At 39.0% G+C, this 20,552-nt stretch overlaps 1 protein-coding gene across 1 annotated transcript in view; it reads right to left on the bottom strand.

Annotated features, from left to right (window-relative positions):
• Nucleotides 1-19,298, bottom strand: part of itpr2 (inositol 1,4,5-trisphosphate receptor, type 2) — a 70,972-nt gene extending 51,674 nt beyond the window's left edge. The window contains exons 1-21 of the mRNA XM_041996252.1: nucleotides 18,884-19,298; nucleotides 14,280-14,350; nucleotides 13,947-14,065; nucleotides 13,759-13,845; nucleotides 12,910-13,068; nucleotides 12,088-12,186; nucleotides 11,912-11,995; nucleotides 11,665-11,811; nucleotides 8,832-8,927; nucleotides 8,544-8,588; nucleotides 6,248-6,402; nucleotides 5,574-5,673; nucleotides 5,319-5,479; nucleotides 5,095-5,236; nucleotides 4,734-4,883; nucleotides 2,971-3,143; nucleotides 2,672-2,791; nucleotides 2,256-2,438; nucleotides 1,858-2,109; nucleotides 1,455-1,602; nucleotides 151-298 (exon numbers count right to left, since the gene is read on the bottom strand). Coding sequence (XP_041852186.1) covers nucleotides 151-298; nucleotides 1,455-1,602; nucleotides 1,858-2,109; nucleotides 2,256-2,438; nucleotides 2,672-2,791; nucleotides 2,971-3,143; nucleotides 4,734-4,883; nucleotides 5,095-5,236; nucleotides 5,319-5,479; nucleotides 5,574-5,673; nucleotides 6,248-6,402; nucleotides 8,544-8,588; nucleotides 8,832-8,927; nucleotides 11,665-11,811; nucleotides 11,912-11,995; nucleotides 12,088-12,186; nucleotides 12,910-13,068; nucleotides 13,759-13,845; nucleotides 13,947-14,065; nucleotides 14,280-14,350; nucleotides 18,884-18,975 — 2,731 coding nt within the window. The 5' untranslated portion in view covers nucleotides 18,976-19,298. The remainder of the gene's footprint in view (nucleotides 1-150; nucleotides 299-1,454; nucleotides 1,603-1,857; nucleotides 2,110-2,255; nucleotides 2,439-2,671; nucleotides 2,792-2,970; nucleotides 3,144-4,733; nucleotides 4,884-5,094; nucleotides 5,237-5,318; nucleotides 5,480-5,573; nucleotides 5,674-6,247; nucleotides 6,403-8,543; nucleotides 8,589-8,831; nucleotides 8,928-11,664; nucleotides 11,812-11,911; nucleotides 11,996-12,087; nucleotides 12,187-12,909; nucleotides 13,069-13,758; nucleotides 13,846-13,946; nucleotides 14,066-14,279; nucleotides 14,351-18,883) is intronic.
• Between the last annotated feature and the right edge of the window lie 1,254 nt (nucleotides 19,299-20,552).

Here is a 20,552-nt window from a genome sequence, read left to right as displayed (position 1 = left end):
AATCTACAAAAGCATTTTTGTTCCTTCTCTGGCCTTCAGAAAGCCATCAGTAACTTTATGTCTACATCTAAATTACTATATATAAACCAAAAAATCCATTAGGATGAAAAAGAAAAATAAGGCACAAATAAGGCAGGGCACTGCACTGACCAGCTTCTGGACTCTTGCTGAGCTTGTTCATGAAGGTGGGTGGGTGCTGGGCGATATCCAGGATGGCCAGCAGGGTGCGTGTGAGGCGCAGCAGCTCACTAAAGCTGTAGAAGCCAAAGTAAACCAGGTTTCTAGCCAGATTTACCACCTGAAAAGGAGAAATGAAACATAAACTTCATCATCAACTGTTATACAAATGGAAGCAACTATTTGGTTGAGATGGATTTTTCTCTTTAGTCCATGTCCCTATTATAAGTAGAATAAGCTCACTTTATAAAAAGAACCTTTTATCTGGAATGATGATGGAAACCTTAAAGAAAGGTTTTAGTCTGTTTTGTTTGCTTGTTCTATGTCTCCTCCAGGGCAGTGCACAATCAGCAAATATGCCAGTATTAGCTAAACGGCTAAGCTTTGAATGGACACTTGGTTAACAATTTTATTAACATGTATCACCACCTTTTCCTGTAACAATTCACCTCCACATTTTATATCATGTGGCTTGGACCCAAAATGTGACACTAATAGTGAAGGAGTTATTGCCTTTATAACCAAGTTCATGATGTTAATGTCAGCTGGTGCAAACAGAACCGCAGTGGTTAAATATATAAGGCATGCGCATAGAAATAAACAGTCTGTAGCACTAGCTATGATGACCGTCAGCTCTGTGATCAGGTGAATAAATTAAAGAGATACCAGACCTAAATACCTTGAAGCCATTCATTTTCTGCAACTCCTCGCTCCAATTCAGGGCTGAATGGAGCCCATCCCAAGCGCTACAAGGCGAGAGGTGGGGTACAACCTTCACAGGTCAACGGGCCATTACAAGGCCAACACAGTGAAAAATGAGACAATCGTGCACATGCACAGTCGCTCATAGGGTAAATTTAGAATGACCAATTAATTCAGTTCAATTTAACTTTATTTGTATAGCACTGATTCACAACAGTGTCATGTCAGGGTAAAATCAGTTCAAGATGATTAACTGTCTTCCAATGAGTATTTACACAAGCCAATTCATAATAAATAATAACCTAGCAAAGGAAAACAAACAGATTGCATCAAATCTTGACTTTGACAATCCCTATTCAGAGCATGCACAGAGAGGTGGGTGACAGTGAATTAACTTAGCTAACCAAACATGCATGTTTTTAAGCCTGCGTGAGGAAGTAGGAGTTCCTGGAAAGAACACGGTTACAGTTGAGGTTCGAACCAGGACCTTCTTGAGGTGACTGTGCTAACCATTGCACCACCATGAAGCCCCCAGCTCCAGGCATGTTGAAAATAAATAAGTAAATAAATTTTACCTCAAGTGTGAGTTCATTCTTGTCTGAATCCCCAAATGGAAAAGGCTGGCTGACCACATCTTTGAGATATTCTTCTACAAACTCCATGGTGGTAGCAAACTTTCTCTTCATCTCTTCTCTTGAACTGTCAATTGACTCATACTCAAACCTGTGCAATCAACCAAAAAATACACGTGATGATTCAGAAAATGTGCTTTTATACATTCAAAAAATGTAAAAAATATATATTATATATAAAAAAATATAAAACATAGATAACATATATCACAACAGTTCAATTCAGTTTATTTGTATAGCACCAATTCATAACAAAAATCATCTCAGGGCACCTTTAAGAAAAAGTATAGAAGTTCAATAAAAGTGAGATACAAGATAAGATCCAATATCATGGGAAGATGCTCACTCGTTAATGGTAATCTTGGAGGGGATTTCAGTCCAGAGGCGGGCATATCGCACAGGAACCACAGACTCTTGTGGGTCACGGTCCACGTGCATGTGCAGCATGAGGCGACAGAAAGAGGCTCTGAGGTTGTAGGGCAGACAGTCATCAAACATACTGCGCAGGATCAGATCCACAGGTAGCTGACTAGAAATCTGGTTGATGGCTAGGTACTGACGATCCAGACACATTTTAGCAAATAAGTTCAGCTGATATCTGCAGAGGGATGAGGAATATGGGAAGAAAAGAAAAGGAGAACATGATGGTACACATGTTTATTTCAGTTTTTATTTTTTGTCTGTTGCTGAAGTAATAATGAACAAATACATTTGGTGAGATAAAGACCAAAGAGCCACCATCACCTGTAGTAGGTAATGATATCTCCATCAGTCTTGTGGTTGCCCTTAGCATCCTGAGCCAGGTGGCGAATGGATTTGCCGTGAGGCTCCTTGTGGCTGTCGATCCAGTAGAGCCAAACCTCCTCCTCCTCCCCCTCCTCGTGCATCAGAGAGGAATCCAGGGTGGTGTCCGTGTTGGAGATTAGTCTAGTAGTGAGTGTGGGTGGAGGAAAACAGAGATTGTGTGACATAAACCAGTTAGTTTAAAAAAAACTGCAGATAGAACAGCAGCTGCTGCAGAAAACATTTATGCCGACAGGCAGGTGGAAACAGCACTCTCACATGCTGTGAGGTACGTGCATGTTCAAACATTCATCAAAAATAATCAATTGAAATGCATCAAGATGCTGGAGATGTAGATAGCAGTGAGTGTGACTCACTTGGTCTGTATGAGGATGTCTGCGTTGGTGGGGTTCAGCATAAATTTACAGATAAGCTCCTGTGTGACGGGGATGGCGGTTTTGTTGGACACGCAGAGATCAGACAGATAATCCAGGAATCTGACAGAGTACATCAAATTTAAGTAAAAACATATCTTCTGTATATAAAACATTCCAAACCAGCCATTTCAAAGTGACATAGAAATAACACAAATCTTAAAAATGTTACTGTTTTATGATCACATTTGTTAAAATTATTTAAAAAACAGCTCATGTTTAAAAAGGCGGGCATGTCCGACCTGGGTTCTCTGTTGTGCCTCAGCAGTCTGACGAAGGTCTCAATCTCTTTGGCTGTAATGTGCTTTTCTAACAGCTTGCGGTTGTTGTGCACCAGGGCAGTGATTGTGTCCTCAGCGAGAATCTCATACCCAATTTGAGACTGCATGACTGAGAACTTTTTGGCAATGTATTCCTATGTCACAAAAGAAACACATGTTGATTTAATAACTTCTGATGAACATGGTGTTGAAGTTGGGTGCAGAAATTATATAATGAGCCTTGGTAAAGGAGATTTTTTTTCCTTTATTAAACATTACACTTCATAGTTGTCTGACACACAGCAGCTTAATTATCTTAATTTAAAAGTGGATATTTAAGGGTTCATCAAGAGAATGTCAATCTATGAACTATTACTTCAATTCAGTGATTAAAAATTCATCTAGGAACATTTAAACTTACATCAAACAATTAGAAACACACTTAAAAGTAATCAAAGCTCTCATGAGGTTCATGAGGCTTTACATAATGTTTTTATTACAACAGGATTAACTAAAGTTAATGATGTCTCTGCTTATATCAGAGTACGTCATCAGTCAGGCCCTTCATTTAAATTTGTATTCCTCTACTTTGTATGAATGGCACTGTTTTTCTTTCTTCTTTTACTCAGTAATGTCTAACTACAGTATTGCTAAAATGCTGTAACAGGCTGAAGCAAACAGTGTACATGATGCCTTATGTGATTTATTCATATGCTTTAATTTGAACTTTTCAGAAGGACATTTCATACACTGGACAACATAAGCCTGTATACAGTGGTTTGGTTTACAATATTTTTGGCTTCTGGCATTTTACAGAAAGCCAAAGCAGTGTCGCAAGCACCAGAAGTCCAACATTGTTTATGCTATACCAGCTTAACAACTAGCTAGCTAATTCCTGCATCAGCAACTGGCTGTACCACAGAAAAATGAAGCAGTAAAAGACAGAATTTCTAAATTTCTAAAATGTATCATTTTAAAAAATAAAAAAAGGACTTTAAGTCTTATTTAGCATCTCAATTGTTCCGTCATGGCCTGCTGCACACCAGTGGTGTGAGCATGTGCACTGAAGCCACAGAGGCTTTGTTGCATTCAAGTCTGAGCCATGACTTGAACTGAGCTGTAGCCGCGTATCCCGCGTATTTCATGTTTCTCATAAATAAGGAAAGCAACAAGGAGGCAGCAACAAGCAAAACTACACAAATGAAACATTTGTTGTGATTGCTTGTCTCACGTCAGTATGTTGGTGCACAAGTATCAGAGACATTAAAAATGCAATACTCTGTGTAATACTTTGTGATTATGTGTAACTGCATTTGAGTAACATTCAAAAGGGAAATTTTTGTATATATATATATATATATATATATATATATATATATATATATATATATATAGTAAGGCAAGTAAGGCTACTTTACATATAGCACAAACCCAATCCGGTTTCAGCAGGTCTACGCTCTGGTTCTTTCTCACTTTTCAAATGATAACAAGCATGGACTACGCAAAACTCTGCATTTATAACCATTATTAAAGCCAAAAGAGACAGTATGTAGTAGAAAGTTTTGCAATAGGAATACATATGCGCACACACCAACTCACAGTACTTGTCAGCAATTCATGTCAGCTGATGTGAAGATGGTTTTAGAGTCAAAAGTCCTATTCATCCTCAACTAACATACATTTCTATTGTTAATTAGAATACTAAACAATCAATGCGCTACAATAAATTAAGGTTTAAGTCCAACCTGGTTTTTGCGATAGTCCTGTTGGGAGTGTCGTAGAATCCTGTAACAAAGTCTCAACATGTACTTGAAGTAAGCGTAGCGCTGGTCCCCCAGATCATCCAACCTTAGCACTGCCTTATCTGCAAACGGAGCCTTCAGGATGCCAAAAATCTGGAGGAACAGAAACCCACATGTAACGAGAAAAGCCAGCAGATTAACTACATAAGAAAAATACTTTGATAAAAACCACTTTTTGAGGCCAATCTGTTACTAAACATACAATAATAGTGGAAATACAGTAGGTTTTACATTTGCTCTGGGCCCACCTGTTACACATCAGCTCAGTAAGTATTTCTGTGTTTAGCTCTTTATTCGTGCTGACCTGGGCAAGGATGTTTTGTTCCCTCATGAGTTTCTGCCTTTCACGGTTGGGTGTGGACGTGACCACAGACAAAACATCTTGTCCGTTGTTTGGTACCACACACACAAAGAAAACCAGGTCCTCCAGAAGCTTAGTCACAAACCTGAAGATAAAATGTAGCGTGAAATCACAAAGTATGCTCAACACCTGGTGTCTCCTGCGTTATTCCTCTGAAGTCCTCGTACCTCCTCTCATTCTGAAAAATTTTGCCATCCTGAAGCTTCCTCACAATGGCCTCCAAGACCTTGCTGGCATCATTAGCAAAATCCAAGTCTCTGACTTCAGACAGGGGAACTGAGACAATGGCAAACGCCTCTTTGTCCTCCTTAGTGGGACAGGTGCCAATCTAATGTGACAACAACAGGAAATTTGCAAATCAAGTATTACTGTATATTTGATCTGGGTAAGTGTGAGCACTGTATGCGGTTGTATATGCAGACCTTGAGCATAACCGGACGCTCCTCTTCTGTATCGATGGGAACATTTGTGCTGGTCACCCATGTGTTGGTGCACACATGCCTGAGTCTCACATAGGAATTTCTAAAGGAAGGATGGGACAAGTTATTATCACAGCATATTTGACTTAATATTAACCTGATTTCAGTGTTACTGAATAAAAATTTGAATATCAAGCAAGTCTCTACAAGTATTGCTTGATATTGTTATATTTTTAGCGGTGTTAGTAACATGGCTTTAGGAATGCCAGAATGAAAGTCGTAATCCACACCATGGAATTTTACCCTCAAGATGAAAATGCCTCTGCTTTGATGAGTTAATGTAAGTCCACTTGGTCCACCACTAAGTCAGGATTTCTTTCTTTTTTTATCTCCAACTTATCCATGGATTTCTGTCATATTTTCTAAGTTAAGCCCAGCTTAAATCATACTAAGGTTAAACTTTAATTACTCAATTTCTTTTTCTTGCTTAAGAACATTATACAATAAAACTGCAAGTTGATTAAAGCAAAAAGGCAGATGTTTTGAGGACATGATGAGCATTATCATCCTAATGTCAGACTTTCTGACGGACTTCTGTGAACTGGAAATGAGCCCTCTGGATAAAACTGCAACAGATATAATTTATTTATGAAAGTGCCACGTTATCACAGACTGACCTGGGCACGAGGCAGTCAGCCCGTTGCAAGGTGGTGGCATCCAGCTCAAACAAAGAAGCAATATCATTTCCATGGGGAACAGAAACCAGGGTGTAAACAATCTTCTCTGCTGCTTGGTGCTTCCTCTTGGAGTACACAGTATCCATCTCATTATGCTGCACACACAGACACAGACAAACATGCACACAGAGGAAGTAGTTGGTAGTGTATATACAGTATGGTTAAAAAGGCTAACATGGCTACAGTTCTGCTCATTAACAATAGTCACACAGTGGATTTCATTCTGTCCAAACAATGTTTACATAAACAGTACACCAGACTAAACTTTCATAGTACCTTCAAGTCTGTTAGAAAGATGTTTGTGTAGCTTGGTCACACAAGAATGTTGATTAAAACTACTTATACAGGCTTATTAGTTAAATATCTGACTGCAGCATGTATTTGCAATATTTATGGCTACCACATTGGTAGTAATGATGGTAGTTTAATTCAGTTATATTCCATAAACATTCTAATAACAACATACATGGATGGATTTTCACGGGCATCGGTCTGCTGTCCCCTCACCAGTGAACATCCAGGGAACAGACATTAGGAGAGTGGACTCTTATATGTGCCTGGGTGTTCACCTAAACAATTAACTAGACTGAACTCAACATGCCCGCACTGCACAGAAATGGTCACAGCAGGCTCTATGTTCTGAGGAAACTGCAGTCTTTTGGAGTGAAGGAGGCACTCCTGAGGACCTTCTATGACTCTGTGGTGGCATCAGCCATCCTGTACGATGTGGTCTGCTGGAGCAGCAGCATCGCAAAGAGGGAGAGGAAGAAGCTGGACAAAGTCATCAGGAAGTCCAGCTCTGTCCTGGGCTGTTCTCTGGACTCAGCACAGGACGTAGGTGACATAAGGGTCCTGGCAAAACTGGCATCCATGCTGGACCATGAGTCCCACCCCCTGCAGGACACCCTGTCGGCTCTGGAGTGCAGCTTCATCGACAGACTGATCCATCTTTGCTGTTGAAGGACAGATGCCGCAGGTCTTTCCTCCCTGTTTCTGTCCGACTTTACAATGAACACATGTAAACTGTGTTGACATATTGACATGATTATGTACATATTTATATACTGTACATAGTCACCCTGTCAGGCCATATACTGTAAATATTATTTGCGTGTGTGTTCTTGTTTGATATAATCTGTGTGCTTCTGCTTACTGTACTGTTGCAAGAATGCAATTTCCCCACTGAGGGACCAATAAAGGTTCGTAAGGTATTCTTATTCCTATATGACTAAGATCAGGCGGATGTGAGCCCAACTACTGCCATAGCTTCTTATACTAACAAGGTATCGAATTACACAGATGTGTAGCCAGAGAGCCGTGAATTTTCTGCTACAAACTGCAGGAGGACAAGCTGCTGCAGTGTGCAGATGCAGCCGATAACAGCGAGGGTTAATTTCTCCCACTGTTCTCTGCATGTCAATGGGAAGCTCCCCAGAGTCGCCTCCACGCTTCAGCTTCTCCATCCTCCCACTGCCCTCCCTCCCCCCTCCGCTGGTGACTCACCCCACCAGCTTAGCAAAGGCAAGTGGAGCTGAGCAGACAGCACGTCTGCCTCCCCTCCACCCCTCTCGCAGGGCACGCCCCACCACACACACACACACCCAGACGTTATGTAAGGAGCCCCCTGTGTGTCTGAAATTCAGCATGTGCATGAGAAAGTGTGCAAAGCTGAGAGAGTTTGTGTGTGTCTGTGTGTGTGTGTGTGTGTGTTTCTCGCCTTGCCAGAATACAAATGTGCCAGGCAGCTACAAGCTGAAAGAAACGTCTGGATATAGACTCGGAGTTTGGCAGAGTTTGTGTCTGTGTGTGTGTGTGTGTGTGTGTGTGTGTGTGTGTGTGTGTGTGTGTGTGTGTGTGCGTGCAGAGAAATCAATAGGGAGTGCTGAGTGAGAACTGAATTGCATAACGAAAGCATGAGGAGACAGAAAGACAGAGAAAGGCCTTGAATTTCTAACTACTGAAATAATTGTTATTTCCACTGAAAAGCTAGTACTTACATCATATTTTGCACCTTCTCCACTCCTTACACTTTTACACTGCTCATAACTAATTTTATCTAAGTTAAATACAGCCCAACTAACCTTTGGTTTAAATATAATTAATGTTCAAAGTCCTTTATGTTATAATTACTTATTGAATGTACAATATAATGCAGAAAAATCAATAAGTAAAAGGGAGTGTGATTTCACAGTTTGCAGAGAAGTGCTTTGAAAATGTACTTGTTTGACTGACTCACCTCTCCTTTGGACTCTCCTGTGTTGTCTTTGAATTCAGGGTTTGCCTACAAAGAAATTAAGCCATCAGTGGATTCAGATTCAGAGAGCTCTGGTGAGCTTTCAAGCTATTCAGCTGACAGCAGGCAAAACAATGGGAATACTGCCACCTACAGCACACCATCTAAAACCCTCTTCAATTGTGCTCCATATGATAGTCGATATGAGCCTCTGTTTTTAAGTATTGTGTAATCAAACAGCTGCAACCAGGTGTAAACAAAACCGAACACAAGCTAAACAGTAAGACTCACCTCAGCTGCGAGGTAATTCCCAGTCGCCAAGTGTTTGAAGCGGAAAAGACTGTTCCACTGGCCGGCTCCACCCCTACAGGGGTCGTAGTGCACCACCTGCCATCAAGACACAAATCAAGGAGCATTATAGACATGGAAACATCACTTTGCATTAAATCTTCATGGTGCAAGACACTGTGTGCCTCCCACTAATAAAGGGAAGTTTATAGTATTCATAGCTTACCTTTAAAGAAAATTACCCTGCAGGCAAATTTGGTTTGTCAGTGTGCTAAAACCAAAATTAAAGCTGATTTAATGGCAGTTAAAGGAGAATTTTCTTTTGGATACAATGTTTGGTTTCTTGGTTGGTGATATTTACATGGCCAACCAGGAGAAAAGGGGTGCATGTATAGATGTTTAAGAAATTATGTGTACAAATATTATTTAATCTATGAATGTTGGAAAGAAATACGCGTTTGTCCTACTGGCACAGCAACATGTCAACAACTGATATGGTAACTTGAGCGCTTGCTGCCACAAACAATAGAGCAGCAACAGGAACTTCAAATTTGTGCTTGCTGATAAGAGGAACATGTAGTACAATAGATGGATAGTAGAAAGAACTAAAAAGACAAACCGGCAGACTTCATGCATAAAGGGGAACTCATGGCTTAAATGCATAAGAAGTAAATCTTGATCATGAAAACTGGATTGTTAGTGCATGTCTACTCATTTATTCTAATATGAGCAATTCTTTTCATCTTCACTATGTCTATAAACTATAGTAGCTGTGAGGTGTAAAACCCCAAGCCAAAAAAAGGGAAGCAATACTTTCCAACATGCAATATTTCAAAACACTACAAAACCAAAATTGAAAACAAAACAGAAAACAGTTAAATAATATCAAAAGCAATAAATAGATGGATAGAAAGCCTTGGAGTTTCACATCCCTTTAAGTACATTTCACTGTGATCTAAACATGTGGCACCTTCTATAACTGAGGTAGCTGAAAGGTCTCCCAGTACTTCAGAAATTTTTTTTTATTTTAAATATAAATAATCCAGAGAGTTTCAAATTATTTTTCACATAATTTAAATCGTAATTAAAATATTAAAATCCACTCTGCACTTTGTTTGTGTTTGATTTCTGCAGAGTTGCAGTAACTTCTATTCACATGTATTGTTGGAACTGGTATCCTTCCATTTGAGGGTCAACTTTCTAAAAGGATTTTTGTGATTTGCTTCTTAAAAGCCACAAAAGCATTTAGTGAAGGGCATATTTTACTGCACATGCAGTTTGTGCTTGAAAAACATCAAAGACTGTGCTAAGTTTTGCTTCATCAAATGACATCTGATATTCTGCACCTGTGATTCCACACAGTGACAAAGTGATGTTTTATAGTGATTAACAGAATAATTTTTACTATGTTGTGTTTGTTGGTCCTCCAGCTGTCTATGGTGGAAGTATCTGTTTGATACTGCAATGCTGTTGTAAGTGTAGTAAGAAAAACATACACACATTAAACCGATTAAGTGGTGTACTGATAACTAAAGCCCCCCCCTCATACACAGCTACAAGCACAGTTGAGTTCACCTACAGTTATAACACAACCTGGCCATTAAACGGGACCATTGTCTTTATCTCACTATACATGCAGACAAAGGGAATTGTTTTATTGACCGATTTAGGTCTGACACCACACAACCAATGTAAAAAAACTCAAGAAATTCTGCTGCTCTTTACCTTATTATTATTATAAACACAAGGATAGCAAAATTCACTGCATTGTCATCTTTAAGTTACTCAAGTGCTGATTTTGTCAGATGATGCTGCAGTTATGAAATCAGGATATTAGAAGAGTAAAACTACAGTTTTACTCTACAATTTCTTACCATTTTAGTCAGGCCAACTTGTTTGCATGCATTATAAAATTTTGGTTTTGGTCTTATAAACATAATTTTGTTTCTTTCCTGCTCTATCCTCAAAAAAATCCTGACTCAGACCTGCCCATAATAATGACTGGGTCACTAATTTAGAAAGTATTAAAAAACTTGTTATAGATGTATTAAATCTATTCATCAATGCATTGATCACTGGCTGCAAAAAGTATGGTGGCTGAGAAGTGCAAAACACATTTACATTTCAAAAACACATTAACAAATTTGAAAAAATTATATTTGAAGATCCATTAACATTTTAAAAACAAATTTATTATTTCCTAAAGAACATTTGCTAATTTGAAAACAAATTTACATTTTAGGAAACAAATCTACACCAGGCAAAACACAAATACAAACCCATGAACAAATTAACGAAAGATGGTTACTAACGGAAAGGAAACGTCCTTAAATACAGCAAGTGATGCAGCGAAGACCTCATCTTGTAGTTCAAACAAATTATTTGTAGTTTAGCTAAGAGCGCGAGGTCAGTGGAATGTTTCATAAAGTTTTTGATAGCTGAACAATGTTTTGCCCATTTTACAAAGTCAACTTCAGCTAGTTTACACCTTTTTATCTTCGTGTGGACGGTCTTTGTAACTTTTTCATGAAACATGTTTTATGCAGCTTCTGCATGTAGCCGAACAACAAATCATCTGAACAAGATGAGGTCATCGCCACATCATTTCCGGTATTTAGGACATTCCCTTTCTGTTATGAGCCGTCTTTTGCTCATTTGTTTTGGGATATGCATCTATTTTTGTAAATATGTTTAGCACTTCTCAGCCACTGTAAAATAAGCCTCTGAACCAGGTGAATGAACATGACTTCACCCTGAAAACACTTGGTTCTAAAAAAATATAAGTAAATAAAAAAAATAATGCCATCTTTATGATGGTCTTATGACCGTACTTTACCTCAACCTCCCATAGAGCTTTGGAGCTGGTGGCGGAGGTGGCAGACTGCCGGAGTGTGGTCCTGAGAAAGACATGCTGCTGTTCCTTGTACTCGTCACCAGTCAGAAACTTCTCCTGCTCAGCATGAAACAGCCTCACCACATCTCCCTGACAGAGGACATAAATCAAAACTTAAGAAAGCTGCATAAAAACTGCAGTTGTGGTCAATTCGTGAACCCAAATTTAAAACAGTAGAGAAACAACTCACCCCCTTCAGCACATCGTCCCTGTAGTCACTGAACTTCATGAACAAGTTGACTTTCCAGCTGGTGTTACAATTAACAGCATTCACCTGAAGCAAGAAGCAGAGGGAGGGAAAGTCCAGTTTAAAATCATAGTTTTTATATCATGCAGATTGAAAAACTGTAAACGAACCAACCTCACCTCTTTGCAGCCGTGGTTATCATGCAGCTCGATGTTACTGGCATGAAGGGGCTGACCAGCATTCACTGGCATCAGAACCACCTTGTCTCCTACCACCACCTTAAAGCCAATCAGTGACAATTAATCAGCAGCAGAAGATACAAACCTTCAGTAGTTTTCCAACAGATAAAAACAAAGGGGAAGAGTAAATCCATGCAAGGAGATCAAACATCAGGGTTTTTTTTTTTTTTTTAATTGCCCCCTGCCAAAAAAGGTACTAATGCAACATGCTGGGCGTCACATGATAGTGGCTGCGCTGTTAACTGCAAACAGACTTATTCATACCATTGTCAAAGGATATGAATGCAGTAGACACAGTGGCTGAAAAGTAAACCATTCATTAATGTATCATCCCTTGCATAACACATGCTCTGCGACATGGCCTGATAGAGGTTGTAACACACTCTACAAAGTCAGCTGTTTCAGCAGCCGCACACAGGCACACTCTGGCTGCAGAAACAAGTGGCTCACACATGTTCTAATGCTGTGGTGAGGGTAATTTAATCACATGAAAAAATTCCCAGTCTACATGCATTGAAAAGGAGTGTGTCATCCATGCTTTTCCACTTTATTGTGTGTGACCTTATGCACAAACACCATGCACAATCAAGAGCAATACCTTCAGTCATAGGATGCTAAAGCCAAAGAAGGAGGACAAAATCAGAAATGTTACTAGAATGGGACAAACAACGAACCGACAGTCCACTGTAGATGGTGAGGAATTCTAAGATTTTGTACACTTCGTGTCTGCAGAGAGGCGATCCAAAGCCGCATGAAACCTACATTGTCACCTTCACTGCGAAGCTTCCAGAAGGGCTGGATGTAGAACCAGGAGCCCTCGTTCCCAGCTGGGTCTAAAGAAACCCGCATAGCATTCTTCTCAAGCAACGCAGGCAGACGCTTGTTCACTGTCAGGTACTTATTGCTTTTTATGTGCAGGAGCTGTGACAGAAGAATAAGGATGGTTAGACACTTAAAGAACAGTCGTAGAAGATGTGTTTTGATAAAGTTAAAAAAAATGCTCATCCAGTTACACGCACTAGATGCAAAACATATTTATCTGCAATTAGTAAATGATTAAACTGTACTTTTTTAACTTTTTGCAGAATACTGAAACCTGTGAACCTCACCCAGAAATGCAATTCCCTTTTTTAAGAAGTCTTTTTTTCCCCTCACTCTAAGTTAGTTTTACTGCCTCAAGTTTTGTCTTAAGCAAGAGAAAAAACAAGAGAAATGTATGTGCTTTATGTGGTTGAGACCAGGAGACTGACTTGGTTGTTGATGAGTATTCCACTTTTTTTTTTACTTACATAAAAAGGGTTTCCCCAAAATATATTCTATTAATCATAAACCTTACCTACAATTTGGATGTCAATTAATTTAAATAAAGTCAAGAGTCTGAGATTAAAGCCTGCAACTTAAATGTTTTAGTAAACAACAAGTTATAGAAATCATGTTTTGTGACATAAGTGTATTATGTAGATAAATTTAACAATCAAATAAACTATTACCATTTAAACAACCTGCCTTGGTGAACAAAAAAATAAAAACAATTAATTGTTGACTGAACTAGTTTTGTCCTGCTGCAGATTATCTGAAGCCATTGGTGTTTGCAGGGAAGATGCACTCTACCTGGATGACATTACTGTACATGACAATTTCTCCAAGGAGCTTCTTGTTCTCCGACTCGTTCTGCTTCTGCTCCAGCTCAGCTGCATGCTAAATGACAACAGATTTTTTTTTATTATTCTAGCAATGAAAATCAAAATACAGATTGTGTTTTTTTGTTGTTTGTTTTTTTGTTTTTTAAGGGGCAATACCTGTAACTTTTTAAACAGGTCTTCTTGTGTGTTGTTGTTCCCTTGTTTTCCTTGTTTTGCCTTCCAGAATTGCTTCTGGGCTGAGTATCTGTTCATGGGACACACCTTGAAGAGGCAATCTACAGAAAACAAGAATTCAGACCTCAGGCTCACAGGAGTCACTTGCTCTGAGTTAAGCCTAGCGCTATCGAAAGGATGTAATGTGGTGAAACAGGTATTTACCCAACAGTGGCCTGTCGAGTTCTTTAAACACACCAAACCACAATGTTGTGTCTAACAACACAATATGAACTTGTGCATTTATATGAATGTAAAAAGAAAAAGCTCACACACCTCTGAATTTCTTAGGTGGATTTGCGAGGTCTCCAGCATCTGGCTGAACCACACACCTGTCATCAACAAGCCTGCAAAAAAACAAACAAACAAACAAAACACCAACTTAATAATTAGCCAGGACAGTATTATCACTTGTCTTGAAAAGAGAGATTTGCATTACACAAACAGCAGTGGGGCATCACAGTTAGATGCAAATACATGAAATAGCATACCAAACTACTTCAAAACCACTCATTTGAATACAAGGTGAAGCACCATCCACACCAGTCATGTGCAGGGTGAAAAGCTTAGGTGGAAGTAAACTGTAAATGATTCTGTTCATCATCATATCCATCTGCTTACAGCTCTTCCAGTATCTGAAGTGATGTTGAACATCTCTGGGTGGAGCTCATCCTCTTTAACGGGGCTTTGATCTGCGCTTTGCAGCCAGACACACACAGACCTGCTCTGTCTTGTAAGCTTGTATTGAGATAAATGAATGACGAGTTCATACGCTGCAATAGAAAACTAAAACCAGAAAACCAGATGTCTGCACGGTGTGTGTGTGTGTGTAACATGACGCTTTAAGCATGAACACGGGCACTTGTTTATTTATTTATTTATTTTTTTGTTTTTTTTAATCAGTTTCAGAGATGCTCAACTTGTCCATGAAACACAAACATCTGACATATCATCGCCACAGTTTTTAGGGACTGAAATTCTGGTCCTGCTAAACACAAAAAAACTGGAGAGATTATTCAGTTGTGTGTGCATGTAACTTCATGCAATATTAGTAATGTCATACAAGGGTACGTTTTACTTGTTTATTAGAGCTCCATTTACCCTGGAAGGTCCCACTGAAATACAACATGGCTTCCTCCAGGGAGTCCAGGCCAAATGTGAGATAAAACACAACCTGTTAACAAGCTTTATAACATATGTCTGTAACAGTGTAAACTGGTTTAATATTGTAATGAATACTTCACTCTCTGAAAACTCATTGAAAACAAGTATTTCAAGTTAAACTAAACAACCAATGTTAGCAGTCAGCGTCAAGACCAGAGACTAAAGGTGCACACTGAAGCTGAAATGGCACTGAGCCCAATTTTTAGTGGAGTAGGAGGGAAAAGTCAACAGAACAATGTGGACAATAAAAAGAACAAGCCTATGAACAGAATAACAAATACTTGAAAGTAACCAGGGAGATACATGCTCTGTTTTATTAAGACTGAAATGCATGTCTGGACTCTTACAAGAGTAATCTTCAGTCCTTTTGTAAGAAAACTGATTTTATCAAAATGACTTAAAAAGAGAAACTTAAACTAGTAGTGCTATTTTTTGGATGTCATTTAATGAAGCCAAGTTAAGAAATTATCAAATTAAATGGATCTAATAGTCTATAAAGTTCTGCACAATGACTCATTAATTTGAGTCAAGTTTGTTGGAGCACGGATGCATGGAAAACCTACTGGATTGCAGCCTTCGTAGGACTGTACTGAGTAGCCCGTATCTAAGGCTTTATTAAAACTTGGAAGAAAAACTAAATTGTATCTTGAAAGTTGATCTTCCATATGGATGCTATTTTCATATAAAGCTAATTTCAAATAATTTAGGGTTAAAGGACAAATAAGCCTTAAAATGTACAAATTATAACAGTAAACATGGGAACAAAGAGTGGGATGAATTTAACAAACTGCAATCTTTAAACTACCTCTGCACTGTTCCACATCATTAGTGGTCTTATCTTCTGATGATCGAAATATGTTCATAGTGTCCATGTCCTCACATTATTTTCAATTACTTTTAGACAAGTAATCTGTCACACACATACTTAAAAATGTGAAAATGCCACCGGAGAACATTAAATTGGAATTGGACATTAGAATGGCCCCTGCGAAAGGATGACATGCAAATTTGTGAAGCGTTTTCACATTTTTTGGAATATGTGACAGATTACTTGTTTTATCTTCTGATGTGCTCTTTTGAAACCTACTGTTCACCTGAAATAGAAAAAGCATCAACATTAACATTGCAAGAGACCATCACCAATTGCACATTTTGGTTTGGTCTGGAGATATTTTCAGGTTTTGAAATGCAAGTTTATCCTTAAAAGAAACTATTTAACTTCAAACTGCTGTGACCTCCAGCTCTGATTCCCTGCACATGGGGTTTCCATATCATATCACCCATCTCCACCCCTTCATGCAGCAGCCCAGAACGCACAAGCACACCCATTCATCCCATCCACTGAGGAGAAATATAATGCAACACACAATTCTTCCAGTTCATACTACGCGAGCCACTTTGCTTAAGCAAGCTGAGCCATTTCCCTTTTTGTACCATGGTGCTCCATCAGCATCCGTCCTCTAGCTGCACATAATTTTCTCCAACTCTGTATCAACATTACATCTAAATGAGAGACAATAGAGTCCAACAGGAAGCATTATAAAGTGCTAAGTGGCTAAACAGGAAGGTGTCCTGAAAAAGTCCCCTGTGGTCATAAATAAGTAACTATAAGGCTGCAGAGAGGCTTTAGTGGGGGCCTAACACTCTGTAACTAAGTTAAACATGAACCACAGATAAATGCACCAGGCTGAACGGCTAATAATAGCTGCAGCTTGTGTTGAGTGGACTGACAACAACACGGACAATAAGCAATATGAAAACAGGTCCAATATGTTTGAATTGTGAGGCATTTTCTGAAGGATAGAGTGTGAGAAAGATCTTATCGCCAGTGTTTGTCACTGCATGTTTCAACTTGCAGATGAAGATGCCAAGTAATATAGAGTCAAACACACCTCTTATTCAAACACAATAATAGGTTATTTCTGTTTAAAAGTAATAAAACAATAGAAGCAAACTTAACGCTACAACATTCATTTTTTTATGTGTTACCAAACACCTCCTTATCTATAAATCTATAGCAAAGTGAAAAACATTCTACAAAGTGGGGAAATTAGAATGAATCCGCTCAAATGAGCCTTTCTGTTAAAAAAAAAACGTGTTAAAGCACAAACTAGCAAGTTTGTTGAGTTTGTGCATTGTAAGGTGTGTGAGGAACACACAGATTTAAAGTGATCCTGAGCAAACATGGGCATGGACAGCCTTGTACAGCCGAGGTTACATGGTGCTCAGAGGCTGCAGGCTCGGAGAGGTTCCTGCGAACTCTGCTTCAGATACTGCCAGTTTGGCACAACACAACTTTTGATAAATTGCCCAGGGCTGCTGTCAAACGGGTTATCAGAAGAGCTGATTGGCTTGCGTCACAAAAACTGACGGCTTGAACAATCGCTGCTGTGCCCTTTTGCATTTTAAAGTTTCTAGTCCATCTGTATGCTGCAGCTTGCATTGTTACAACCTTTGCAAGTACATTAGCTTTTCATCAACAGGCTATCTATGTCCACTCCAGTATTTTGTGAATCAGTAAACACTGTTGCATTTTAGCAATTTGTGACTAAAGAAAGGACTGACTTACTCAAAAGACCACCCACAGGCCAACTGTGTGAAGTTCCTGCTTGTAGGAGGAATTTTTAAGAAGAAAAAAGTAATGAGTGAGAAAAAGAGAGTGGGGGGAGAGTCATTCATCGGGGCCAGTGTGCCTTTCCACACTTGTGTAGGTTCAGAGACCAGAGTGCACCCGGAAACACGTTGACATTTCACCTTGTACTAGGAATTCAGCTCCGAAGGAACTACAGTCAAACAAAATTACATTTTGTTTATCCTAAAGTCTCTGGCACCTGACTGATATAGCTGTTCAACAAACAATCATTTCAGCAGTTGTTACTGATTAGAGACAATTTCTACTAAAGATAATTCTTCTTGAGAAGAAAGAAGGCAAATATTTACGTTTTAAGATAATTTAACTTTTGTTTTTGGCCCCCTTACTTAAGATTTATCTTGTGACTCATTGAAAAGGGTCCTAAGCCTCAGGCTGATGACCAGTGCTTTAAAGAATGGTCTGAGGATACTCAGACTGATAAGAATCCTAAGAGTTTGGGTTCCAACTTGTTTTCTTTCAGATCCACCCTGATTAACATAACACACAACATAAAGGCTCATAAGGTAGCTTTAAAGTGTGTGAAGCTCTTAAAGCACAACATACTCAAATGGATATGGAAAAGATTGTCGTGTAAGTTGATGTAGTAAACTTAAACTGCACTTAACACTCACACACAGTCCAAATGTCTGCAAAGGGCTGTTGCATGTAGCTGGAATGAGGTACATAAAAACAGGTCATTTATTTGCCTACCATCCCTCTTTTTGCTCAGGGCCCCTTTGAAGGACTATCTCGTGTACGCCTCCTGGTACCGGAATGTGTGTTTACACTTCAGCTGATAAATCTTGTTTTCTTCCACCTCGGTAACACGCCGTTTTGCATTCCTGTTACATTTACGTAAAGAATTTCCTGAGACGCAGCACTGTGCGCGCTGACAGGCCTTGGCCATAAGTCTGACGTTAGGTTTTGACATGCGGGGTTCACAACAAATGTGTGGGGGCGAAGTATGTGGCAGGTTGTCTCAAAAGTAAAATTAAAGTACTTGAAGATAGTATTTGAGAGAGGGCTGGTTTATATTGCAACAGCACAGAGTACAAAGTGAGACCCACACACAGCAGGAACATACCCCAAAGTACTGATGAAGCCATTCACCGAGCCTTCCGCGTACAGAGACACAATGTCTCCAATGTGAAGAAAACTGGATCTTTGCTCTGACATTCTCACTGAGGATCCGTTGTAGATTTGTTCTTCTTTTCCATTTATGACCAACTCCTCTGCTCGAGTGAGGAAATCCACACGTTACTGCGCCGCCTGTTTAACCGCAGCTTTCAGATTCACCTTCATTCCTCCACTTTTTCTACACTTCCGCGAGACGATTAAAAAAGAACAGAAGTGCACAAAAACTACAGCTGATCTGTAAGAATTCACACGGCTATGACTTTTTTTTCTAAATTAAATAAAGGAAAGATTGTTGAACTTCTTCCTGTATGTCAGAACGACGCTCTTCTCATCCACTTCAGGGGGAGGAGACTGCGACTGCTGTGGGCAAATTCCGTTCAATGACATCTTTCCCCTTTTTTCTTTCTTTTTTTGTGTGCGTGTGTGTGCGTGTGTGTGTGTGTGTGAGAGAGAGAGAGAGAGAGAGAGAGAGGTGTTTGTATTTTCAATCTGAGCAGACTAAATGGGGCAATTTTTAAAGTTAAACCGGTAAATGACACAGTGGGTACATATTAGATTTCTTTTGGGTGATTAAAAAAAATGCCAGAATGTTCTTCTCTAAACATAAATGGCTTTCTTGAGTCACTTCGAGTCTTTATTAATTTTTTTTTTTTTTTAAAACCTGCAAGTAACATATCAAAACATTTGACACGCGTAGAGATAATCACGTTCGCAGCTAAATTAAGACATTTTTCTCATTATTTTGTTTTATCTTAATCAGAACCATCAAGCTGTGGGTAATTATTTCCCATTAGTCTCACTAGAATAATCACGGAAATTTGGCAACACGAGTGACAGCTTGTTTGTCATTGTGCTCATTAGACAACGCTGTCATGGACGCATGATGGTGCATTTTGGGAAATGTTATTGCTTTGTCTTTCCATTTTTTATCTACTCTTTTAAGCAGAACACTGCCTAAAATATAGCCTTATTGTACACAAAGACATAAGCATTTTAGATCATACAATACAACACACACAGAGAAACATATGTCCTTTTTTTAAATAAACTGTAGTGTTTTCGGAAATTAAATTGTTTTAGTCAATGTGTTTTGTCCAGAGTTTGCCACACCTAAAATCTATGAGATCCACATATTCACACTGATTATGTAAACTTTGACTTGTTATTTTAACAGTTTTCAGCGTTAAAAATATTATCTGATAGTGAAATTTATTATATTATCTAATCTAATGAGCCTTTCTCTATCTTCTTCTATTGTGACCCTCAAAAGACTCTTTAATTTGAGGACCTTGGTGTTTTTCATGTGTGCATCGTGAGCACTCCCATCACTTGTGATTCAAACCACTTCTTGGTGGCCAAAATCAGTCAGTCAGAAATTTTTAAGAAGGAAGAGCAAGAAACAAACCTCACATTAGTTTTAGGACTCTTTTGGGGACCTGAAATCAAGGTTTAAAGCTGATCTAAACTCCTGCAGCTGTATGCCATTTAAGGTGGTTAAAAGAGCCGTTTACATGTTGATGTACAATTAACAATAAGATATAAACAAATACAACAGCGTGCTGAGTCTTGAGCCACCCGTCAGCTCTTTATATTTAGCTACCAGGAGCCAGACTTTG

This window comes from Melanotaenia boesemani, chromosome 10 (assembly GCF_017639745.1).
Source record: "Melanotaenia boesemani isolate fMelBoe1 chromosome 10, fMelBoe1.pri, whole genome shotgun sequence".
NCBI classification, from domain to species: Eukaryota; Metazoa; Chordata; class Actinopteri; order Atheriniformes; family Melanotaeniidae; genus Melanotaenia; species Melanotaenia boesemani.
Note: the sequence above shows the minus strand (reverse complement) of the source record. Positions and strands in the feature narration are given on the sequence as shown.